General features: G+C 52.4%; 1 protein-coding gene across 15 annotated transcripts in view; it reads left to right on the top strand.

The window, feature by feature from the left end:
- Positions 1-23,666, top strand: part of MACF1 (microtubule actin crosslinking factor 1) — a 141,106-nt gene extending 117,440 nt beyond the window's left edge. For 8 of the 15 annotated variants that reach the window (XM_054223602.1, XM_054223605.1, XM_054223594.1 and 5 more), the window contains 30 exons: positions 1,017-1,248; positions 1,946-2,172; positions 3,139-3,261; positions 3,367-3,468; positions 3,915-4,016; positions 4,123-4,296; positions 4,402-4,557; positions 4,714-4,911; positions 5,273-5,401; positions 5,691-5,864; positions 6,662-6,817; positions 6,958-7,164; positions 7,297-7,416; positions 7,646-7,815; positions 8,009-8,168; positions 8,805-8,999; positions 9,694-9,822; positions 9,902-10,045; positions 10,178-10,366; positions 10,698-10,815; positions 11,359-11,522; positions 12,656-12,818; positions 12,971-13,125; positions 13,380-13,454; positions 14,179-14,196; positions 16,365-16,482; positions 18,923-19,134; positions 19,736-19,846; positions 21,799-21,922; positions 22,715-23,666. In XM_054223602.1, coding sequence (XP_054079577.1) covers positions 1,017-1,248; positions 1,946-2,172; positions 3,139-3,261; positions 3,367-3,468; positions 3,915-4,016; positions 4,123-4,296; positions 4,402-4,557; positions 4,714-4,911; positions 5,273-5,401; positions 5,691-5,864; positions 6,662-6,817; positions 6,958-7,164; positions 7,297-7,416; positions 7,646-7,815; positions 8,009-8,168; positions 8,805-8,999; positions 9,694-9,822; positions 9,902-10,045; positions 10,178-10,366; positions 10,698-10,815; positions 11,359-11,522; positions 12,656-12,818; positions 12,971-13,125; positions 13,380-13,454; positions 14,179-14,196; positions 16,365-16,482; positions 18,923-19,134; positions 19,736-19,846; positions 21,799-21,922; positions 22,715-22,971 — 4,602 coding nt within the window. In that variant the 3' untranslated portion in view covers positions 22,972-23,666. Of the gene's footprint in view, positions 1-1,016; positions 1,249-1,945; positions 2,173-3,138; positions 3,262-3,366; positions 3,469-3,914; positions 4,017-4,122; positions 4,297-4,401; positions 4,558-4,713; positions 4,912-5,272; positions 5,402-5,690; positions 5,865-6,661; positions 6,818-6,957; positions 7,165-7,296; positions 7,417-7,645; positions 7,816-8,008; positions 8,169-8,804; positions 9,000-9,693; positions 9,823-9,901; positions 10,046-10,177; positions 10,367-10,697; positions 10,816-11,358; positions 11,523-12,655; positions 12,819-12,970; positions 13,126-13,379; positions 13,455-14,178; positions 14,197-14,714; positions 14,866-16,364; positions 16,483-18,922; positions 19,135-19,735; positions 19,847-21,798; positions 21,923-22,714 lie in introns of those variants that run through there. The other 7 variants (XM_054223607.1, XM_054223606.1, XM_054223599.1 and 4 more) reach the window with 4 other exon arrangements.
- The last annotated feature ends 809 nt before the right edge of the window (positions 23,667-24,475 follow it).

Here is a 24,475-nt window from a genome sequence, read left to right as displayed (position 1 = left end):
GCTCAGCAGAACACGCTTCAAAATTAACTCCGGGGGCCTGAAATCCCATTTCTGAGATGGCTTTTCTTGCGTTGTTGCCTGGTCTCAGCCGTGGCCAGCTTCAGCTGGGAATGCTTCCTGCAAAGCAGAGGTTTTGCTTTTTCGGAGTGGTTTACACGGATGCGCAGAGCTTTCTGCTCTAGCTGGACTTGCCGGTTTGCTCCTGCTTGTTGGCCGAGCCAGCGTGTCTGGGATCAACTTTGGAGCGAGAGCCCCCCTCCTCTCTGCTGTTGGAGCCTGGGACTTGGCCGATGCTGGTGGCCTTCAGAGAAGGGACCTGAGCTGGCAGCAGAGTGCAGAGCTGTCCTTCTCACCAGCAGAGATGGTTTGGGAACTTTAAGGCCAAAGTTGACTTTTCCAAAATAATAGTAACAAACCCTGCTAGACCCTCCCCGCCACCCTTCCTCTCTCACTCTTGGCTTTCTGGTTCTGCTTTTGTTGAAGCCCCGGCTCCGTGGCACCTCGCTCCTCCCCGTGTGCATGCAGCCTTCCACCATCTCCCGCTGACGCTGCCGGGGTGGTTTTTTTTCTTGCTGGCGTTGCACCGAGTGGAGATTTCCACCAGCACCAAACACGGGCGCTTTCCCAGCAGCGTCTTTGCACAGATGCTCAAAGAACCGGGATTGGGTTCTCTTGCCGCGCTGAGAAGCGGGACGGCAATCAAAAAATGTGAATTTTATAGGGTTGAATCTGGTGACAAATCGCTGCCGTGTTTGGTTCCCAGTTGCCTGTGCCGGCTCTGCAAGTCTGTGTGGCTGGTATATGGTTCGAGCTGGTGCAGCCTGGGGCCGTTGGCGTCAAGGAGGGCAGAGGCAGGCGTGAACGGGAGGCTGCAGGTTTAATTGCTGTCGCAAGGCCATGTTTGTCCTCCCCGAGAGGCCGCTGGGTGCAGTGCTGAGGGCTCTCGCACACGCAGGGAGCGATGCCGCGTTGCTTAATCTCATCTCGCCCGCCCTAATGGACTTGGTCTTCTCCAGTTCCACGATAAGATCGAGCCCATGCTGGAGACGCTGGAGACCCTCTCCTCCCGCCTGCGCATGCCGCCCCTCATCCCTGCCGAGGTCGATAAGATCCGGGAGTGCATCAGCGAGAACAAAAACGCCACAGTGGAGCTGGAGAAGCTGCAGCCCTCCTTCGAGGCTCTGAAACGCCGTGGGGAAGAGCTGATCGGGCGATCGCAGGGAGCGGACAAGGACCTGGCAGCAAAAGGTATCTCTGCGTGTATTTAACAGGAGGTGCTTGCTGGGCTCCATCCCCAGGCGGGGGGAGACTTTGATGTCCCAGGGGTGTATTCTGAAGGGTCTCCTGGCCTTAGGAGGAAGGATGAGTCCTTGGCACGCTTCCATCTGGTGCCTGCTTCCATCTGGAGCAGACAGGGTGGTATCTGCCAGAGGAGAAAGGAGTGTTTGTGGTTGCTTAGGCGGAGGTTTCAGCTCAGCCAAGCTGAGCCATCACCCTGAGCTGGTCTCTTGTGGTAGCCGTTGGTGGCCCCTGTGAAATGATTTGTTGGTGTCAATTCAGCATCTAATGGAGGGAAGGAACATCCCCCCACACAAAAAGACCTGTCACCACGATTGGCACTAATTGGCACCTTTCTTGGCAGCCCAACAGCCAACTCATGGACTGAGTGAGCGTAGACTTCACGCTAGAGGTGGCCCAAACAGAGGTTCGTTGGAGGAGGGTGTGTGGGCAAATTTGCCCTCAGCTTGCCTGCGCATAAATAAAGGCTTTATTTCTGCAAGCTGGAGTTTCTCATGTCCCTCAGTATCTCTGAGTTAATGCTCTGATAGTCCTGGTCATCTCTAATTCCCATTTGAATATTTTGTTGGCTATGGAAAGTGTTTGCAAAATGCTTTTGGTTGTAAAAAGTTTTTTTCTTCACTGAATGTTTTCATTCCTTCCTTAGTAATCCAGGATAAGTTGGATCAGATGGTCTTCTTCTGGGAAGACATCAAAGCTCGGTCGGAGGAACGTGAAATGAAGTTCGTTGATGTCCTGGAGCTTGCAGAGAAGTTCTGGTACGACATGGCAGCCCTCCTGACCACCATCAAAGACACACAGGAAATCGTTCACGACCTGGAGAGCCCAGGCATTGACCCCTCCATCATCAAGCAGCAGGTGGAAGCGGCGGAGGTGAGGACCATGGGACTGTACCCCTGTATGGAACCTGTCTGCACCCACCTTGTCAGATGAATTGGGACAGATCTGAGATGTGATCACGGCCACAAGTGGCTGTAAAACAGTTTTGTAGGCAGTCAGTTGGATTATGAAATGTTATTTCCATTGCAATTTGGAACAGCAAGGAAAAAAAACAGAAGTGTATTTCACATATCCCTCCCCACCGCCACCACCCCCTGTTCCAGACGAGGAAATTATGCTTAAATCGCTTTATCTGCTACTGTTTTGGGAAGCTTATCAAGCGTGTGGCCAGAGTTGTGTGCCCACTTGTTTTGAGTGATGTGGAAGCGTGCACGGTTCTGCTCCCAGTCTGAGTCGAAGGCATCCGAGAGCTGTCTAGCGTGGGAAGTGTATATTTAGATTTTGGTTAGACCGGAGATACGTATAAAGCTGGATGGGCTTGGATTTGTGTGCGGTTGTTTCGTTATTTCAAATAAGTGGTGAAAGCCACTCCAGGTGGATTTGACTTGACTTGGACCTCGGAGAGCAGGGATGTTTCTTTATGCTTTGCTAAGTTTGTCCTTGCTGTTTCCTTTTTATAACCATTCTGACTTCAGTTTGCAACTTTTGAGTCTCAAAAACTAATTCCTATGTTGACAAAGCACTCCTGTAAACAGAACATCTCTTGTAAACAGCATCTTCAGCCAGGCAGTGCGGGCGCACAGCAGGCTAAATACAGGTGTTCTTATTTTAGTCCCCCCACGCGGCAGCATTGCCACAGCGGCCAGCGGTGGGAGCAGACCGGGTTGGTGGTGGCAATGCCCTGTAACCTTGTCCTGGGGTCTGGCGTTGGGCTGTCGGCCAGGGCGAGGACACCAGAGCAGGAAGGACTCTCTGTGCTGTAGCCCTCCTGTTCATGGGGCAATTTGGGAAGAGCGTTTAATAATAACCATTTTCCTTTTGTCACTGTGTTACATGCAGACTATTAAAGAAGAGACAGACGGCTTGCATGAAGAGCTGGAATTCATCCGCCTCCTCGGAACTGATTTAATTTTTGCCTGTGGCGAAACTGAGAAACCAGAAGTGAAAAAGAGCATTGATGAGGTAGGAAAACCAGCCACCTCTCCTTCAGATAAAATCAGGTAGGAGCAAGTGGGAGCTCCGATAGAAGAGCCTAACGAATTTTGTGGGCGATCTTGTGTTCCGCAGATGAACAACGCGTGGGAAAATCTAAACAAAACGTGGAAGGAGAGGCTTGAAAAGCTTGAAGAAGCCATGCAGTCGGCTGTGCAGTACCAAGATACACTTCAAGTAAGGGACAGGGCTGTTTGTGTGGGCTGGGTAGACCTTGGGAACACCACTGCAAGTCCTCTCCCTGGAGTTGTACTGGGATTTGCACTAATGCAGAGCAGAAGATGACTCCTGGGCAAGTGTTTGCCACCTCTGTTAGAGCCTGAGCTCAACAACCATCTCCAAGGAAAAGTAGATATTTGGTTGTGTTTGTCTTCCCAAATCTCTCTTAATTTCTGCACGAAGCAGCAGGATGAGCCTGGCTGCTCTCAGGTCCTTATCTTGGAAGCAGGAGAGGGGAGGAAAGAGCTTGCAAAAGTGTGCGCTGGCCAAGCGGGCATCTCTGCCCCAAAAGCCAAGTTTCATGGTTGCGGGGTGATGGAGTCACCAGCCCCATTTCCCTGACCAGCTGCGGGGTGAAGACGCTTTGCCGTTCCCTTTGCTAACGGTGTCCGTGCTCCTTCCAGGCCATGTTTGACTGGTTGGATAACGCCGTCATCAAGCTCTGCAACATGTCTCCCGTTGGCACTGACCTCAGCACAGTTAAGGAGCAAATGAACGAGATGAAGGTACGTGGGCGGAGCGGGACCAGTTCTCCCGTGCTGGCTTTGCATCGCAGAGCTCGCTCTCCAGTGATTCATTTTGTTCTGGTTTTTGTCCTGCTTGTTTTGGCAGGAGTTTAAAATGGAGGTTTACCAGCAGCAGATTGAGATGGAAAAGCTTAATCACCAAGGTGAACTGATGCTAAAAAAAGCTGCAGATGAGACAGACAGAGACATCATAAAGGAACCACTGACAGAGCTGAAACATCTCTGGGAGAATTTGGGCGAGAAAATTGCTCACAGACAGGTAGAGAGGCGATCTGGGCTCTACAAGCGCAGGGTTGGAGCTCGCTGGGATGCTCCACCTGCTTCCTGACTCAAACTTGCCTTTTCCATCCCTGTCCTTGCCCAGCATAAGTTAGAAGCCGCTCTCCTGGCACTCGGGCAGTTCCAGCACGCGTTGGCAGAGCTGATGGCCTGGCTGACCCACACCGAGGAACTGCTGGACGCACAAAAACCCATCAACGGAGACCCAAAAGTCATCGAGGTTGAACTGGCGAAGCACCATGTGAGTACTCCCACTCCAGGTCCATTTTTAGTCTATTCCCATTGAACGATTTTATTTCTCATGAAGGGTTTGGGTAGGCTCAAGTCCGTGAGAGCGCGCAGGAGTTAACAGGGAGTTTGAGAGGTGTCCAACGTTTGCCCAATACATCTCCTGTAGGTGCTGAAGAACGATGTCCTGGCCCACCAAGCAACTGTGGAGACAGTGAACAAAGCGGGCAATGAGCTGCTGGAATCGAGCGCAGGGGACGATGCCAGCAGCCTGCGAAACCGCCTGGAGAAGCTGAACTCGTGTTGGGAATCGGTGCTGCAGAAGACGGAGGAGAGGGAGCAGCAGCTGCAGTCCACGCTCCAGCAGGTCGGGGAGCCGCGTCGGGGGTACCCCGCTATGCAGTGGATTGCTGCTGAGGGTCCGCTTCCCCCTTCCCTTCTGGTGGAAATTAAGGGGGAAAGAGTTAGAGAGACAGTGGGATTTTTTTATGCAAGTTTTTCACGTAACTCTTAGTCCTGGAGCAGTTCGGTGCCTGCCCAGAGGCACGTCAGGGACCAGGCACACCCTCGTAGTTAAGGACATACCATGTAAAAACCTCCTTAACGCGCTGGTGCATCCAGCTTTGCCTCTTTATCTGGTTTTGAAGCAAACACGGCGTTAATCCTGGCGCATGATCAATGGTGGCTGATGTCATCTGATCTGTGGCCGATTATATGTTCCTGAACAGGCCCAGGGTTTCCATGGTGAGATTGAAGACTTCCTCCTGTGGCTAACAAGGATGGAGAGCCAATTGTCGGCATCGAAACCCACAGGAGGTCTGCCAGAAACTGCCCGGGAACAACTCAATGCCCACATGGTAATTTCTTAGGAGAGATTTTTAGTGCTTTTATTTCATCAATCTCCTGTCTGTCAAATATCAGCATCAAAACTTCTCCCTTTTTTATCTGACGGGAAGAAGAGTGCTTCTCTGCTCTTCTTACTGATAATTTTGCGCTTAACCACCTTTCTCCGCTCAAAGTGACGCACTGCTGTCACTTTGCTGCCTGCCCTGAACCTAATTTTCTCATCACCCTGAGTCACGGCAAGTCGTGGCCCCTTTCCGAGCTCTTCCTTTGTCTAACTCGTCGGTGCTGCCTCTCTCGCAGGAGCTGTACGGGCAGCTGAAAGCCAAGGAGGATGTCTACAGCCAGCTGCTGGCCAAGGGGCGACTGATGCTGCTGAACCGCGACGACTCCGGCTCTGGCTCGAAGACAGAGCAGAGCGTAGCGCTGCTGGAGCAGAAGTGGTGTCTGGTCAGCACCAAGATGGAGGAGAGAAAGGTAGCGTTGATGGAGAGACGCCGTCCACCCTGGTCCCGTGAGCTGCTCTGGCAGCACGTGCTCTGCTTTCCCAGGATGGAGCCGGTCAGGGCTGGAGAGAGGAAGGCTGGGAGGGGTTTTTTTGTAGGCAACCTCTCTCTTGGTTGTGCATGTTGAGTTTTGTCTTCCAGATGCTGCTGTCTGAGCACCAATCTGTTGGGTTTTTTTTCCTAGATAGTCGTCACAGTTGGTTAAATCGCACAGAAAATGAGAGTAGAATTGCGTTTTGGGTTAATTTAGAGGAGAAGTGGGAAGAAACCTCCCACAGCTCTGAAAGGCAGGCTTTGTTGGTCCTCTGCGAGACAGCAGGCCAAATCCTCCTCTGAGCTGACTCCATCCTAGGCTTTTGGCTGGGGATGAGATAAAACAAGGGACGTGGTGACCTCAGCCCAGAATAAATTTGCGGTGCTGCAGCTGTTACCATCGAAATATCATCCACCTTATTTACCGAGCCACTCTCCCCATGGCGATCCCTTTCTCGGGAAGCTGAGGGTGACACAGCTGCTCGTGTGCCGATGAAGGTCTCCCTTTTCAGCAGCAGTTCTTGTTTTGAAAGAAAGCAGTGGCTTTCACTGAAACCCCTTCCCCTTAGTAAACAAGTCGCGTTCCCGGGCCGAGGCGACGAGGTTCCTGTTAGAGGGACATTTCGTCAGGGACACAAAGGCTGCCTCTGTCTGCGAAACCGCAGATCGTGAGCTCTCACCCTCCGTGTTGTGTTTTTTTTCCCCCCTTCCTTTTCTCCCTCCCTGCTGCGGCAGGCGAAGCTGGAGGAAGCACTGGCCCTGGCCACAGACTTCCAGAACTCCCTGCAGGACTTCATCAACTGGCTCATGCTGGCCGAGCAGAGCCTGAACATCGCGCCCCCGGCCAGCCTTATCCTCAACGCTGTGCTGGCCCAGATCGACGAGCACAAGGTACCGGCACTGCGAGCACCCAACGGCTCCCTGGGATGGAGGGAGCAAGGGTGGTACCTCATCCCCCTCATGCACCCACGGGCTGCTCGCAGGCACGTCCGGCTCCCTTGCAGATAAGAGGACATCTCTGATGTTCACAGGTGTTTGCCAATGAGGTGAATGCTCATCGGGATCGGATCATTGAGCTGGATCAAACCGGGAACCAGCTGAAGTTTCTCAGTCAAAAGCAGGACGTGGTGTTGATCAAGAACCTGCTGGTGAGCGTCCAGTCCCGCTGGGAGAAGGTCGTCCAGCGCTCGGTGGAGCGAGGACGGGCTCTTGATGATGCCAGGAAGCGAGCCAAGCAGGTGAGAAACGTGGGAAGGGTGCGACAGACCCCAAGGTATGGCCAGCCTTGGAGTGGAGGAGGTCCCAAGACTGGAAGGGGACTAGGGACAGCACCAGTGTTAAGTTTCAGACTTGCTCCTGTTTCTTTGCAGTTCCATGAAGCTTGGAAGAAACTGATTGATTGGCTGGAGGATGCAGAGAATCACCTGGACTCAGAGCTGGAGATTTCCAACGATCCCGACAAAATCAAGCTCCAGCTCTCCAAGCACAAGGTAGAGCTTTGCCAAAGCAAGACTGGTGCTGGGCGCTGGGTGGAAGGCTGCTTTGTTGGGAGGGGGAGCAGAGCAACATCTCCTCTGCCATCAGGACAGGGGAGAAGCATGTCCATGCCCACTGCTGCCATGGAAAACACTCAGCTGGGGATCTTCACAAGCACCACATATCTTCAGAGAGCCAAGGCCAGGCTTTCTGAAGCAGTTTTGTTTTCTCTCCGGTTCTCAGGAGTTCCAGAAGACACTGGGGGGGAAGCAGCCTGTCTATGATACCACCATCAGGACGGGCAGAGCCCTCAAAGAAAAAGCCTTGCTTCCAGATGACACTCAAAAACTGGACAATTTGCTGGGCGAAGTCCGGGATAAGTGGGACACAGTGTGCGGCAAATCTGTGGAAAGGTAAGTCCACCCCCAACATTGTACTAACAGGACTCGTATTTTTTGAAGACTCCTATCAAAATGGAGAGCAGAGGAGGGGAAGCTGGATGTACAGCATGAGGCAATTTCTTGTGGTGGTTGGAGGATGTCACCGGGTTGTGACAAAAGGAGGTGAGTTTGTTCATGGAAGTTCACTGGGATGTTTGTTTTTCAGGCAGCACAAGCTGGAAGAAGCCCTCTTGTTCTCTGGCCAGTTCATGGATGCGCTGCAGGCCTTGGTGGACTGGCTCTACAAGGTGGAACCCCAGTTAGCTGAAGACCAGCCTGTCCACGGTGACCTGGATCTGGTCATGAACCTGATGGATGCTCACAAGGTGAGAGTCCCTTTTCCAGCTCTTCTCTGGGACATGAGTAGGGCTTGTCTTCCCCAAGAGCCAAAGAGCGGAAGCGCCAGAGTTGGTGCCTTGCTGCAGAGCTGCTTTGCTTTGCTGTGGTGGACAAGGAGAGCAAAAACAGGGTGAAGAAGTGGGAAGAAACTTTTACATTACTGGGAAGGTTACAGGAGCTGGAGCTCTGATCTTCCAAGATGCTATCGGACAGATCTGTTGAGGGTTCAGGTTAGAAAAGATGGCTGAATTTATAGTCTATGAACTTTGGTCTTGGCAGTTCTTTGCAGCGTGTCTTGGAGCCTGGCGCTCTTAGGTTTGGATTAGGTCATACGTTGAAATCCCCAGACGGGGCTTGGGCTTCTGTTCAAGGCAGCCACTGAGTTGCAGCTGGAGCTCCTGGGCTAGGGCTCTCCTGCTCCAGGTCATGACCGCTTTGGCCAGGGTGGAAAGTTGGGGATACTTACCTACGCCTCCCTGCCTGCCCTCCCATCACGCCTGATGTGGGTGAAAACCCATGTTCCAAGCAATTTCAGATGTACCCTCCTGGTTTTTTTTCCCCCGTGTGAAACAACCCACTGGGACTGACCGGCCCCACTCGGCTTCTGCCCTTTCTCCATCCAGGTCTTCCAGAAGGAGCTGGGAAAGCGCACAGGGACGGTCCAGGTGCTCAAGCGCTCCGGCCGGGAGCTCATCGAGAATAGCCGGGACGACACAACCTGGGTGAAGGTGCAGCTGCAGGAGTTGAGCAACCGGTGGGACACAGTGTGCAAGCTGTCGGTGTCCAAACAAACCCGCCTGGAACAGGCCTTGAAGCAGGTGAGCAGGTGGCTACGGGTGGAAATGGTCCTCGAGAGCTTTGCCTGGGTGGCAGGTTTGAGCCAGGAGGTCAACAGAAACCCCGGAGGAGAGGTTTTGCCCAGCGACTGATCTCCTGGATGAGCAGGAGAACCCCAGCCCTGCAGCAGTTACCTGTGAGAACTGTAAAGCAGTGGGTTGGAGTCAGTTATTTACTTATTCTTTTCTCCGAAGAAGAGCCGATAAAGGCTGATTTGAAAAGGGAGAATGAAGAGATCTCACTGATGTGCACGACAGGAACACAGCAGCGATCAGAGACTGTCCAGGCTGGTGTTTGCTAATGTCCAGTGCAAGAGACCTAGATTGAAGCTAAAAAAGAAAAAAGGTCAAAGGCTCTTAAGTAGTTTTTACATCAAGTAGGCAATTTACAGAATAAACTACCCAGGCGCCAAATTGCTCAGAAATACAGGTAGTTGTGCTGGTTTTAAAAACACTTAGTTCTTCAGTGTGGCTGATGCCCAGGGGAGGGAGGTGCCCGGCCGCTGCGGGACCCGCCTGCTGGTGCTCAACAGACAGGGCACTTTTCTCTTTTTTTTTTTTTTTTTTTTTTATTTGTTTTTAAAGTCCCTTTCAGCCCTTTGTCTCTCCAGCTCTCAGAAGTGAATGGAGTGTTTCGGGAGGAGGAGAGCTAACGCCTGTGCTTTTGTCCCCGCAGGCAGAGGAGTTCAGGACGGCCGTGCAGATGCTGCTGGAGTGGCTCTCGGAGGCAGAGCAGTCCCTGCGTTTTCGGGCAGCACTTCCCGACGACGCCGAGGCGTTGCAGTCCCTCATTGATGCACACAAGGTACCTGGAGCTCTGAAACGCAACCCCAGCAACATTTACGGGGGAGAATATTGCAAAATAACTCATTTGGGCCTTTCAGGAGTTCATGAAGAAAGTGGAGGAGAAGAGAGTGGATGTGAATTCGGCGGTGGGCATGGGGGAGGTCATCCTGGCCGCCTGCCATCCTGACTGCATCACCACAATCAAACACTGGATCACCATCATCCGAGCCAGGTTCGAGGAGGTGAGTCCATCGGGCTTTGTTCCAGGCTGGCGGTGAGAGGTGATGGGGGACCATCATTGCCTGTGGTGCTGGTTCCTGCCCGTGGTTTCCCCACTGTGGGCTGGCTGATGGTCATCTCTGCATTTCCAACAGGTTCTCACGTGGGCAAAGCAGCACCAGCAGAGACTGGAGTCTGCGCTTTCCGAGCTGGTGGCAAATGCAGAGCTTCTGGAAGAGCTCCTGGCTTGGATCCAGTGGGCTGAGACAACCCTGATCCAGCGGGACCAGGAGCCCATGCCACAAAACATTGATCAGGTCAAAGCCCTCATCTCCGAACACCAGGTGAGCCCAGTGCCTGACACGGTGGGCACTTGGGAGAGGAGCAGAGGGGGTTTTCTCCTGCCCCTCCATGGAGGTGGCATTGACTTCTCTTAGAAGTCCCTATTAGAACAGCATGTGACCCAACTGGAGCTGTCACCTGGGAGTGAAGCCAGCCCAGAGGATGAACACCAGCGTTTGCAGACCCAAGCCAGGCACAAGCCCCCATCGCTGGTGCTTCGTGCTCCCATCTCCTCTATGGGCTTGGCACTTCCCAGCAAGGATCTAGAGCAACAGGAGACTGAACACGTCTCGGAACTGCAAAGATTTTCTTGTCCCTTATGTATTTTGACAGTCTTTTATGGAGGAGATGACACGGAAACAGCCAGACGTGGACCGGGTCACAAAGACGTACAAGAGGAAAGCTACTGAGACCCCCCATGGGCCTTTCAGCGAGAAGTCCCGCAGCAACAGTATGTCTCCGCTCGATACACTGCTTTCGGTGAAATGTGCTATGACGGGAGGAAATGAAACGCATAGGAAACTAATTAACTTTGATTATCAATTAACAAGGCATCCTGCATTGACAGCCACCAGGAAGGCAGTTGAAACTTGTCAGGAGGGGAAAAAATCCAGGTGGCATTTGCCCAAGTGCCCGTGCGGGGGTGTGCTGCACCTGGGGAAGCTCGTGCTGTCACTGCTCTTCTCTTGCTCTCTGCAGTTGCTTTGTGATGAGGTTTTGGGGTCTTTTTTAATGTTGTTTTTTGAAGCCAGAGTCCAATGTGAATTCCCAAGTGGAAAGGGAGCGCCGGGGGTGGGTGGGTGTAGAGCCGTCCGTCACCCCGTCTGCCTGCCCGGGGACACTGCGTCCCTTCAGAAAGCAGCCGGTGAGGCCGTGGGAGGTTTTCTAGTTGAAAAATGAAATGCATTTCACTGCTGCTCTTTCCTGGACCGCTCAGATGTGCTGAACCCATCAACACCACCTCAGACAATACCTTTTCTCCCTTTTTTTCCAGGAAAATCCTTGAGTCAGGCCGCCCCCCCCAGCATGCCCATTATCTCCCAGTCGGAAACAAAGAACCCCCGGATTAACCAGCTCTCGGCCCGCTGGCAGCAGGTCTGGCTGCTGGCGCTGGAGCGGCAGCGGAAGCTCAACGATGCCCTGGACAGGCTGGAGGAGGTAACGGCCACCGGCTGCTCTGGGCTGGGGCGGGGAACGGTGCGAGGGCTGCTCGCCAGAGAGGTGCAAGAAGCACTTTTAATTAGTGTCACCTCTCGAATTGCCCGGCTCTTGCACACGGTTACTGCTGCCTCTCTGAAAATGCCAAAAGAAAAAAGTAACTCCTAAAATATTAAGGCTGCAAACTACCTCCTGTAATTAACTGCACATTAATGAACTGCTTCGCGCCCCTGTGGTCGGTATCTGTACTGACAGCCAGGCCTGCTTTACTCCTAGTAATTAGTATAACAATTACTGTCTATATCTTTTTCAAACATCTAATGCCATTTTTGTTTTTGTTTATGCTTAACAAAGCAGCTATGCCCAGAAGTGAGTGTTTTTGTTTTTTGTTGCTTTTGCTGTAGGTCAGTTCAGTTTATACGTATTAATGTTTTTTCTTTGTTGCCTTTAACTCCAAGAATGTTTAGAGAAAAAAAAAAAAAAAGGCTAAAAATGGTTGCATTACCTTGCTGAGAGCTGCTTGGGTCGTGGGGGTCCTTTTGGGAGGGGATAAAAAGGGGGTTAGTGGCTCATCAGAGGCTGGTGGCAGAGCCACGGTGCCAGGGTTCGCAGAGCCGAGATGTGCCCCAGGCGCTCTCGTACCTGGAATACAAGCAAGAAATCCCTTTTCAGCTGCTTAGAGGGAAAGGGAGAGGGAAGATGCGTGGCCAAAATGATGCCAGCGATGTGTGTTCCTGCCGGGCAGAGCCTGGCGAGTCATTAGGCAGAATCCTGGGTGAGGAAGCATCCCCAAATGTCCGAGCAGAGACGGGGTGTGTGTGTGTCTGTGTGCAAGTAGCTGATACCTCTGCCTGTGTGTACGTGTACCGCCCTGGGGATGCTGCATCCCGTGTCCATGGTTCCGTGATGCACAGTCCGCCTGGTGGCTGTCGGCTACGCTGTGTGTCCTTCTGTTCCTGAACGTCGATTTGAACAGCCCCCTCATTAACGGGGATCGTCTGGATAAATCCAGATTAACCTTCCCGGGAGGGCGGGTGGGGAGCATTAGCGCCGGGAGCTCGGGCACGGGCTCGCCTTTGGGATGCTGCTCCTTCGGGGGGTTCCCTCGCTGACTCTCGTGGGTTTCCTTCCAGTTGAAGGAATTTGCGAACTTCGATTTCGATGTTTGGCGGAAGAAGTATATGCGCTGGATGAACCACAAGAAATCCCGCGTCATGGACTTCTTCCGGCGCATCGACAAAGACCAAGACGGGAAGATCACCCGGCAGGAGTTCATCGATGGCATCCTCGCCTCTAGTAAGTCCCTGCCTGCCTGAAACAAGCTGGAAAACACCCACCTCTGCATCACGAGGTTGTCCTTGCTCGAGGACCGGGATGTAGACTGTGCTCTGACATCTCCAGCTCTCATGAGTGATGTCCCTGAGTCAGTTGCTCATTTCTCCTTCCAGAATTCCCCACCACAAAGCTGGAGATGACCGCGGTGGCCGACATCTTTGACCGTGACGGCGACGGCTACATTGATTACTATGAGTTTGTGGCTGCACTCCATCCCAACAAGGATGCCTACCGCCCCACCACTGATGCCGACAAGATCGAAGATGAGGTAAAGCACCAAAAGAGATGGGTGCTCGGAGGTGGTGGGGTGGTTCCGGCTGCAGGTTGGCAATGAGGAAGACAAAAAGGAGGGAAAAAAGGGATTGTGGTTGTGCTGAGCTAAAATAAGCAGCTGGTACTGACAGTAATGACTGTGTTTTTGAAGGAAAGGCTGCTCAGGGCTGTGTGTTGTCTAAGCAGTGCCTTGTATTGGGGGAGACTCCCAAAATCCTGGTCCCTTACCTCTTTTGTTGGTGATGGCAGGTCACCAGGCAAGTGGCCCAGTGCAAGTGTGCCAAGAGATTTCAAGTGGAGCAGATTGGCGAGAACAAATACCGGGTAAGGCAGAGGGGACTGAACGCTGCTCCGTGGGGGGGGATCACCGATGGGGTGCCCAGCCTGGTGCGGAGGGACCCCCCTGGGCTCCCTGGGGTGAGATGGAGACCTCCTCCTCCGGCTCCCAGCGCAGCCTGTGTTTGCCCAGCGCCGCCCTCGGCCCCAGGGCGTTCCCCGAATCGGGAGAGCATAAAAGTGGCCCTGTTCTGGGGGCAGCCGGCCCGACGGCCCCGTGAAACGCTGCATTCACTCCGACGGCAGCCGCCCTTGAAGTTTTCCTCGTGGATGAGTGTACCTTACGCCTGTGTTTTTCTTAGCTCGCTCCCGAAGAAGGGAGAATAATTTCCTTTAAAGAATCTCTTTGTAACCAGCTCGCTGTTTACGTTTCAAATCGTTCACCGAGGTGAACCGGTGAAACGAGCTGGCAGCGGAGCGTCCCGCTTTCCTGCCCGCTGGTTTTGGGGTGATGCTCCGGCCAGGAGGAGCCGAGCCACAGCGTTCCCCCACCCCCGGCTGCACCAGCCCCGGGCTCCCCAGGCTTCTACCTTACACCCAAATAGCATAAACCCCACGGATTTCTAACTACCTGCAGTTAACAGTTTTCATTATTATTGCACTGTTAATCCCATAAATGTTTTTCTTGTTTTTCTTTCCCCTCCTCTTCCTCTTGACTTTCCTTCCCCCCACCCCCATCCCCTCTCCTTCCACAACTCCTCTCCCTCCGTAGTTCTTCCTCGGCAATCAGGTACAGTTTGCCTTGCGATGCTGTCTCTCACCTCTTTTATTTTTTATTTTTTTTTTAACAAACGTAGCTTTTTGTGTCCGTGATGCTGCTCTGTCCTTTGTGGCTGTGGGAGGATGTGACCTGTGAGCGCTGCTCAGCAGAGCCTGGTACAGGGGAGTGCCTGAGCTGGGGAGGGGCACCCAAAAAAACCCCACTGCACTGGGCATAAAAAAGGAAAAAAATCAATGGAAAAAGCAAAATTTGACAAAAATGGAGAGATTTTTCTCTCTGTGGCTCCTTTCTCGGATACATTGGGGATGGTGGTGGTAACCAGTGGCGAACCACGGCACCCTGAAGGGGGGAGCACTGAGATACTGATGGGCTCATGCCGGGGACTGTCCTCCCGCGGGGAACGACCAGCCCAGGTGAAATCACGGGGGTACAACTACCTGCACGAGGGCTGTACCAGGCTCTGGGTGGGTTTTGGATCACAATGACCATGGAATGAGAATGCTGAGTCCCCCCCTTTAATCCCATAGGTAGCGATAACTAAACCCTCATCCCCGCTACACCCACTGAGTAACTCCTAACTGGAGCAAGGCTCACAGAACCTGCATGTGTCCCCGTGACTGTCGTGACATGAGATGAGCGGTGCAGCGTGCCCGAGTGCCTGCTGGTTCAGGGACCAGAGCTCCTTTTTTTTTTTTTTTTTTTTTTTTTTTTTTTTTTTTTACGGGACTGGAGCATCACGTGTCATTACGCTGTGCCCACCGCCCTGGCTCTAACAGAAAAGCATATTTTTTTTCTTGTGAAATGATGGTGCCCTGCCAAAAACATGCCCAAAAAGAAACAAAAGTGGACGGATCCAAGAGAGCTCTGGCTTAATTCAGGCAGCGATCATAGAAACACTTTCAACGGCAGCTAAAAAAGATCGTGTAAATGTGGCAGTGGAAATGAGAACTGATTTGTCCCTGGTTTTCACTGGTTTGGAACTAGCCCTTGAAGGACACCTTACATAGAGCCCGCAGAGAGGGCAGGCAGCTCCCCTGCCCTGCTCCCTGCCCAGGGGCACCGTGGCCGTGCCGAGCTCTTCCACCGCCGCGCTGGGGCCAGCACCGCCTGGTAGGACCCTGAGCAGGGAGACGCTCCAGGGTCCCATGTCCCCACGGGAAGGAGGGTCGGAGATGCTGTTACCTCCTTCCCCTCTGCCGTGACCCGTCTCGGTGGGGCTTTGCACTCCCTGTTTTCATTTAGTCTCTTGGGTTTTGCGTTATCCACCCAGGGAAAAAGGCTGCTGCGTTTTTTTTCTTTTTGTTTAATCGTTCTGAAGATGGTCTTGCTTTCAAAGGCTGGTTCCCCCGTCTTCTCGCCACAACAGGACCTCTGCAGACCTGGATGCAGAGTTTCTATATCCAATCCAGGCTCCCGGTGTCCCGCACCAGCTCTGCCGAGTTCCCAAAGCCTGTGCTTGGCTGTCCGGGAGATTTAGGGAGCCTTGAAAAACAGACACGTGCTTCTGATTCAGGGGTGCACTTCTTTGATCTCGCAGGTGTTTAAAATCACTAATGAACATTGCAATCACTAATCAACATTGCTGCGGGATTCCTGCCTGGATTCCCGTCACTCTGCACTCACCGAAACATCCTCACTGGGCGATCTCTGCGGCGGGGGCTTTCTGGCTGGTGGGGTCAAGTCTGAGGCTCGGTGAAATCCCTGGACTTCAGACTTGATAATCGGAGGTTTCTGGCTCAGCGGTGACGCAGCACTGCTTGCCTCACTGATTCTCCGGCACTCTGGGATCGGAATCGGACGGCTCTTTCCCACATGGGCTGCACCAGGAGGGTCATTGCGTTGCCAGCCTCTGTTTCCTTCAGGATGAAAGGAAAAACTACAATTCTGGCTGAGAAAACCCATCCAAAGATCAAATTCCAAAGTCTCATTTGCAGCTCTAAAAAATTCTCTCTTTCCAGCTTTAAAACTGAAGGATTTGGATAGTTGCATCATCTTAAAACCACAGGAAAACTCCTGTAAATTGGTACTAGCCTGCAGTTATTCCAGAAAAACCTATCTGGAGAAACCTTAGAAGTATTCCATAGATCGATAGAAGCGTTTGGTGCAGCCTGCTGCAGGAAGGAGCCGAGTGTCCCCTCTTGTGTCCCCCTGGTCTGAACTGTTTCTTGGCTCCACAGTTCGGCGATTCCCAGCAGCTGCGGCTGGTCCGTATCCTGCGGAGCACGGTCATGGTTCGCGTCGGTGGAGGATGGATGGCCCTGGATGAGTTTTTAGTGAAGAATGATCCTTGCAGAGGTAAGGCAGTTCCTGGGTTTTGTACAACTGGGGCCTTCTCAGCCAGTAAGGGGAGTGTGACAACTTGGTACCAGAGTGGGTCTGGGTTATCCAAATAACAGGTCAAAATCTACCCAAAGCAAACCACAGAACTAAAATCATGGCATTGGGCAATACTGCAGCAAATCTCACAGCCTTTAACCAGGTGTCCTGGGAGAAAGGAACAGGGAAGGGTTGTGGTTCTTGTTTTTAAGGCCCTCGCGAGTGGAGCTGCATCGCCTAGCGAGTGAAGCTGAGGGTCTCAGCTTCACTTTGGGTGGCTGGTGCATCTGTGTGGCTCTGTGGGTGGTGGAGTCAGCGTCGTAAAGGTGACCTGGAAGAATTCAAAAGGTTCAAAGCCAGGAGATGGTAAAATCCTGATCTGAGACACTCTGAGGAGAAGGTGCTCCAGCCCAGGATCCGTGATCCCGTGGTACTGCCACACGGGGCAGTGATGGTCCGGGCTGGTCCTACTGGATGAGGAGACGTTTCTCCTGAGGCTTCGAACTACTTGATTTCTCGCTGATGCGTTTCTAATACAAGTTTCCTCAGTTCATTTGTTGTCTTTAGAGCAGGGGCATAAGGAACTAGTTTGGAAACCCTGAGCTGTGCAGGACCGTGCACCTTAAATACCTGTTTGCAGCGAGAGCTGCCGACGGTGCTGGGTCTTCCTCTAGCGCCCTAAAATTGCCTTTCTTCCCCCAGCCCTGCCCATGAGAGTGGAAACGTGACTTTTTTTTTTTTTTTTTTTTTTTTTCCTGGATTGCCACATGCCGTATTTGGGTTGTAGAAAGTGCTGCATTTAGGCGTCGTTGTCCGTGGGCTGTTCAGGGCTGGCTTGGATTTCTCTGGGGGATTTTGAACACCGTGACCCGCTGTAAGCGTGTCGATGAGTGTCGCCTTGCACAAGTGTGTCCCAGGGACTGACGCATTAGAGGTGAAGAAGAACCTAGATCTTGGGGTTTTAGGGCTGAGCAGTGTTTGCTGGAGCTGGTTTTGTGGGACACATTTGGAAGGGACAATTGGGATAACGCAGACCAGGGTCCCGTACTGTGGGCATGGGGAATCGGGATCATCTCCTTTCTGAAACCTTCACTGTTGAAGTCTTATCATCTTGAGAGCTTTTGGGATGGAAGTGATGTCCTGCTGCGGCCAGCCGAGAGCCGTGACCAGGCGACAGAAAAGGATTAGCAAGGGGGAACATCCAGGAATGAAATGCATCAAGGGGGCAAAAACCAGGAATCTGACGTGTTCTCCCATCAGAAATGCCGATCTCTGCTTCACGCAGCCAGGACCCCTCGCAGGAGCGTTCCCCCGTGCGGTTCGTGGCAGGAGGGTGGGAAGAGCAGCTCTGCTCTGGCAAGGGGGAGAGCAGGAACCCCTGAGAGGGGACGGAGCCCGGCTTTCTGCCCCATTTCTCCAGCAGGAAAGGAGCATTTAATATGCAGCCCACTGCCTATTTTGGAGAGCTTGGGTCTGTACTCCATATGTTCCCATCTCGCTGGGGTCTCCAAGATGTTAATAGCTTCGGATATGTCGTCTTCAAGCTGCTGCCTAACCGTTCCTTGCTCCTGCTGCCTAACGGCTGTTGCTGAAAGCATTGTGATTTACAGGCTGTGCCGCTTGCTTCAGGGAACCTGCAGGGTGTTCCTGCTCCTCCGGCTTCCCCCGTTCATGCTTTGCAGCAGCTGCTGTTTTCCAGCCTTGACATTGAGGTTATTTCCATCCCTTGGTTATCTCAGCGTGGTGCTTCCCTTCTGCAATCACCTCCTTGGCTTTCTGGTCCCTCTAAAACCGCTCCCGCGTGCCGCAGGGAGCGTGTGTGCCCTTGCTCTCCGTTTGGACACCGTAAGTATGAGACACGTTGGCACACGTCAGCTGGCCCAGGAGCTGAAGGCCACAGACCTTCTCCCTGTTTGCTTGTCGAAGAGAGACCCTTCACTGAGCTCTTTGAGGCATTTGGGTGGTGGTGGTCACTTTTAATGGGTGGTCATCACTTCTCTCTCTCCTCTCCCCAAAAATTGGTGAAGAGCTGCCCAGAGCTGTGTGAGAGCAGAACCACAACCCTTCAAAGCTGCTCTTTCTATTTTTAAGCTATGTTAAAGATGATGTCGTTGTAACTTGCTGTGTTCAAAGGCTGTCGCGATTGCTTTCCCCAAGACACCAGAGAACAGTAGAGCATCCACTGTGAATTCATGGGCCTCAGGCAGCTTTTAATCAGCCAGTTTCTCAAAGAGCTGATCCATGGCAGGGGATGGTCAGGGAAGAGAGCTGGGACGGTCTCACTGCCATCCGCTCATCCCTGGAGATGGGCTTGGAGAGACACCGCAAGGACACGTGCTCTGACCCCTGGAGCCTCCTGAGCCCCGGTATCGATGTCGGGTTCACGCAAACCTCAAATCTCTGCTTTGTCCCCTTCCAGCACGAGGACGGACCAACCTTGAACTCCGAGAGAAATTCATCTTGCCAGAGGGGGCCTCCCAGGGAATGACACCCTTCCGATCGCGAGGCCGAAGATCAAAACCATCCTCCCGGGCAGCCTCCCCGACACGATCCAGCTCCAGTGCCAGCCAGAGCAACCACAGCTGCGCCTCCATGCCATCCTCTCCCGCAACTCCAGCCAGCGGAGCCAAGGTGGGGTTCGCGCGTGAAGTCTTCCTCTTTCTTCTTCTTTAAAACCTAGTGGCCTCCAAACCTGTCCCGGTGAGATGAGGAGCTGCAGGAGGCGTACGGAGGAGGAGGAGGAAGGTTGGGGATCAAGGGCTTGATGGTTACTGTCACCTCTAGAAGATGTTCGTGGTGTCTGCAGGAAGAACCTTGCTGTCTGTGTGGGGTGGGTGGGTGGGGATGGTGCAGGGACAGATTTTCAGCCCAAGCTGGGCACTCACGGCTGGAGGGTCCCCAGCTCTCCCCGTGCAGCCAAAGGCTCCTGGTCCCCAAGGCAGGGCTGCGCCACAGCCGCGGTGTCCGGCCGGCACGCAGGAGGAAGCCATTGCCCATCATCTCTCCTTTCCCACCACATCATCTGCCCGTGCATGTTTTATTTCATCATCTGTTTGGGATTTTTCCTCGTATTTTAATTTATATATTTCCCATTTGGTTCTCGTTTCATTTTGGTGCCGTTTTCCCCCATTCCAAATACTTTTCCATTTCTTTTTTTTTTTTTTTTTCCCCCCCCACCCACTTCCACCTCTCCTCCCCCCCCTTCCCCACCCTTGGATTTTCCATTTCGCAGACTCCACATCACTTCTCTCGATGTTATGACAAACCCTGGTTGATAAACAGTAAAGCGGGCACCCCCCTGAGGGGATTCGATTATTCCGACTTCCAGCTCCCGAGCGCCGAGGTAGAGTATGGTCTCGCAGCCCCGAGGACCTGCCGACAGGCCGGAGAGCCGCTGGCACGGAGACGTCCTGCCCCCTTGCCTGTTCTAACGCTTTCTTTGTGGTAGAGCAGCGCTTGTTAGCACCGCTAACGCTCCGACTGTTAGCGTTTTTCATAGGTTTCTAACTCGGATTAAACAAAACACCAACTTTCGAATAAAGCGCAACGGCTTGTGTTTCCCGTTTGCCTGCTTTCAAACCAAGAGAGGGGTGTTTATCCTCTTCGTGCTTTATAAAAAGCGCAATTTTTCAAGCTTTAAGAGCTTTTAAGCATTGAAAAGCAGCCGTGTTTGGCTTTCAAAAATTGATACCCAGCAGCCGAGTTGAGACTTGAAAATCAGCTACGCAGCGCACGCACAGTAACCACATCGCCTTCATTTTTATGGAGCGCTTGTTTATCACCGTGTTGAAGCACGTACGGTGTGTCCGGCGCTGTCACCGGCTTGATGCTCCCAGGAGGATTAAATTCGGGCTGAGACTTTGAATCTCTCTAAGTCTTCAGCCTCTCTGTTGGACTGCCTGACCTTGTGAATCGGTGACGAGAAATAAAACCTGGTAGATCTCGGTGATTCACTGCGTGGCGGTGTGCGCCGGCAAGATAGCTGCGTCTTGCTGGGCGGTGCTTTCACGCAGAACAGGAATGATTTTTAAATCATCGGAAGGTCAGGAGCACTTCCCCAATTACCCTAAATTGCCTGCTTGCTGCTCTTTAACTTGTTTATAAAATAGGATCGAGGACGAGAATCGAAATCTCTGGTGATGAAAACGGTACCTTTGCAATCAAGTGTTAATGGATTTTAATTCCGCCGGCGCCCGAAGGGGAGCCCGCTGCTCGCCTGCCCCTCTCCCACCACCCTCTCCCCCGCTGCAGCTCCAGTTTCATGACATTTTAATATTTATAAGTTTCCCAAAAATCACAGAATTGCAGGGGGTGGAGGGAAACCTCCAGCTGTTGCTTTAAAGCTCGTTGGGAGATGCTCTCCCTTAATGTACATGTGTCCGGGGATGCAGCTGGGCTGGAGCCGTCCCTGCAGCCCGGTGTCCCCAGGGGACAGGGGACACGGCAGGCAGCCGCTTTCCTGCAGCACTGCCCCAAACCCAGAGCTTTGGTTGGTGTACGGAAACTGGAGCTGCCCTTTCCAGCTGGATCCGGGTGCCCTCGCCCGCCCGGCACCTTCCCCTCCGCTTCCTTCCGCAGCGGCGGGAGCAGAGCTGCCTGTTGTGCTGCTTTCCGCTCCCCTCCGAACCTGCGTTTGCAACATCTTAAAGGTCGGGAAAAGCACCGTTTCAGGATGCGACCAAAGCCCGTTCACTGTGGTTTTGGGTCCCAGTTCATCGCTGGCACCTCGCTCTTCAAATCCGTCCGCCCTCAGGGCGGTGGGTGCATGGACCTGCCCGGGGCACCGGCGCCAGGGCGATGTCCCCCCCATCACAGAACAACACTGCGCTGATGCCTCCCAGCCACGAGATGCGTTTCTCAAGACACTGCATTGTATTTGACCTTCCAAAGTGGTCCTGAGCTGCTTGGATGCTAAAATACTGATTTTTTATTTTTTTTTTTTTTTTTTTTTTTTTGCAAGATTTCACGTTCTCTTTGTGGAGCTTTTGAGCCCAGACGATGTTTTCCTCCTCCGGATGGACAGCAGCGTTGCTTTTATTTTTTTTCCAACAAATAGCTGTGCATCAGCCTGCAGTGTGCAAACTGCCGTTGCCCTCCAAATTTTCAGGATCCAGGCCTTTTTCTTTTTTTTATTAATTGCTGCTGAAACGACAGCTTGTGTTCTCCATGACCGTTAAGATGGGTGTTCCTTAAATGTCAGAATCTTTTTGCCGAGGTACCGATCTCGGCCGTGATCTTGGTCCCTCATGGCCCAGGTGACAGCTAAAAGATGCTCTGTGTGTGCTTCCTCCCAAGGTGACCCCCTCGGCGGGCAGCAAGCTGAAGCGACCCACCTTCCACTCCAGCCGAACCTCCTTGGCTGGGGACACCAGTAACAGCTCCTCACCAGTCTCTACAGGTGCCAAAACCAGTCGGGCAGGTAAGTTAGCGGCAAAGACCAAAAACCTCCTCCCGCTGCTGTTCCCACTTCGTTGCTTAAATTGGCAGAGAAAATATTTAGATATTTAGGGAGCCCGCAGTGAGTTGTGGAAGCCCCACCGCTGTGTCCCTGCCTGGGAGAGGGGATGCTGCAGTGGTTTTAGAATCATGGAATGGTTTGGGTCGGAAGGGACCTTAAAGATCATCCATCTAGTCCCATGGGCAGGGACACCTCCCACCAGCCCAGGTTGCTCCAAGCCCCGTCCAACCTGGCCTTGAACCCCTCCAGGGATGGGGCAGCCGCAGCTTCTCTGGGCAACCTGGGCCAGGGGCTCACCGCCCTCACAGCAAACAATTTCTTCCCAATATCTCATCTCAGTCTCCCCTCTTCCATTTTAAAGCTATTCCCCCTCGTCCCATGGCTCCCCTCCCTGCTCCAGAGTCCCTCCCCAGCTTTCCTGGAGCCCCTTTAGGGACTGGAAGGGGCTGGAAGGTCTCCCCGGAGCCTTCTCTTCTCCAGGCTGAACCCCCCCAGCTCTCTCAGCCTGTCCCCACAGCAGAGGGGCTCCAGCCCTCCCACCGTCCTCGTGGCACTTCTGCAGCGCAAGGGTTTGCTGCTGCTTCATCAAAAGCTGGGGCACGGATCAGTCCTGATGCTGAACCCGCCGTTCCAGGGGTGCCGGGCGGGTGGTTGAAAGCAGCTGTGGCGATGCTGGGGATTTGGGTGGGATGGGGAGGAATCTTCCTCCTCTTCCTCTGCCTGCTCACCGCTCGCTCTCGCCTCCCCTTGCAGATCCTAAGAAAACAGCCAGTCGTCCCACCAGCCGCGCCGGGAGCCGCACGGGCAGCCGGGCCAGCAGCCGGCGGGGAAGCGACGCCTCCGACTTTGACCTGCTGGAAACGCAGTCGGCGTGTTCGGACACTTCGGAGAGCAGCGTGGCTGGCGGGCAGGGCGGCTCCCGCCGGGGGGTGGCCAAACCCTCCAAAATCCCAACCATGTCCAAGAAAACAACCACTGGCACCCCAAAAACTCCAGGTCCTAAAAGATAATACTGTACCCACGCCCTCCTGAAAGAAAGAAAACCCAACAAAACCCAACCTGTGTCCAATTTTTAACCCTTCTACGTACATTGGATGTATATTTATTCTAAATGGGAGAAACTATATTGTTAAAAGTGTAAAAGAAAGTTGTGTTATGAAGCTGCCTTATTTGGGTTTTTTGGTTTTGGTTTTTTTTTTTCCTTTTTTGTAAGTTACTATTTTCATGTGAATATTTATGTAGATAAAAATTGCCTCTCGGTGACCCCTGTTCAGAGAGGGGCCTGGAAAACTGAAATGTGGGAGAGAAAGAAAGAAAAAAAAAAAAAAAAAAAAAAAGAAAAAGAAAAAAAAAAGGAAGCAAAAAAAAAAAGGTCAAGATGTGAAAGTGTAAAGAAAAACTAAAATATAAATAGGATTTCTGCGCGGTGCAGGGTGCGAACCTGCTTTATCTTTTAGGATTGTTTCCTAAATGCATCTTTATAAACTTAACTTGCTGTCTCAGCAAGGTAAATTATATTTAAAAAACAAAGACCTGAATCCTACAGTGTTCAAGGAACTCTCTTTTTGTAAATCACAGATACCTCAACCAGAGAAACATGAGGTGAGGGGACTTGGGGCTTATGTTTCCATTTTTTTAAAGATACGTGGTTTTACCTGAAGAAAGCGGGGTTTGACTTAATAAAATTTGCACACACTACAGCAAAGGTCATGACAATTGCTGTCTTGAAAATACTGTCCCGGCAACTTCGTTTTTAAAGAACAAACAAATGGTGATGGGTTATTTTGGGGGGGGTTCACGCCGAAGCCGGCCCGAGGAGAGCACGCTGGTAAGATCGCAGGTCGGGATCGCTCAGACACGTCCCTTAGCGGTGGTGGGTCCTACAGATTAGAGGATTCTTCTGGATTGATGGCCTAAGAGACCGACCCAAGATGTTCCTTACAGAATTGCTATTTATCTGCATCTCTTTTTTTTTTCCTATTTATTATTTAACTGGTCATTCCACTTCCAACCAGGCTGAGATTGATGTGACCTCTGCTCCTAGAAGAAATCTGGACTTACACGCACAGTTGCTTGTCCTTGAAATTGAGTCTCACCAGCACACTCGCTACAAGTCCTGTCTCGCTTTTGTACGCTACTTTTTCTTTGTAATAAAATCAAACTGACCAAGTGACCAGGAGACGGGCCGGGGGAGAGGGCTCTCCAGAGCTCCCGTATTTATTAAATATTCTTCCTCTCCGGCTCTGACCATGTTGCTGTGTGATTCTCTCAATTGGTTTAAATTGAGGCAAAACTGAAGCTCTACCAATGAATTGTTTAAAAACCAGACACATTTTTGTATTAAAATTGCTTGCGGTAATAAACAATCTTGCCTCCTACTTTATTCCACAGTGTTAGCTTTGTAAATACAAGAGCTGGAGCTGTTCGTCCCGTGCGGGGAGGCAACGCCTGCGCCAGCCCTGGGGTGTCTGCACCCGGTTTTCTTTGCAGAAGGGAGCAGGGAACCACCAACCT

Source organism: Rissa tridactyla, chromosome 18, assembly GCF_028500815.1.
Source record: "Rissa tridactyla isolate bRisTri1 chromosome 18, bRisTri1.patW.cur.20221130, whole genome shotgun sequence".
In the NCBI taxonomy this organism is placed as follows: Eukaryota; Metazoa; Chordata; class Aves; order Charadriiformes; family Laridae; genus Rissa; species Rissa tridactyla.
The sequence above is the reverse complement of the archived record's forward strand: the minus strand, read 5'-3'. Positions and strand labels throughout refer to the sequence as shown.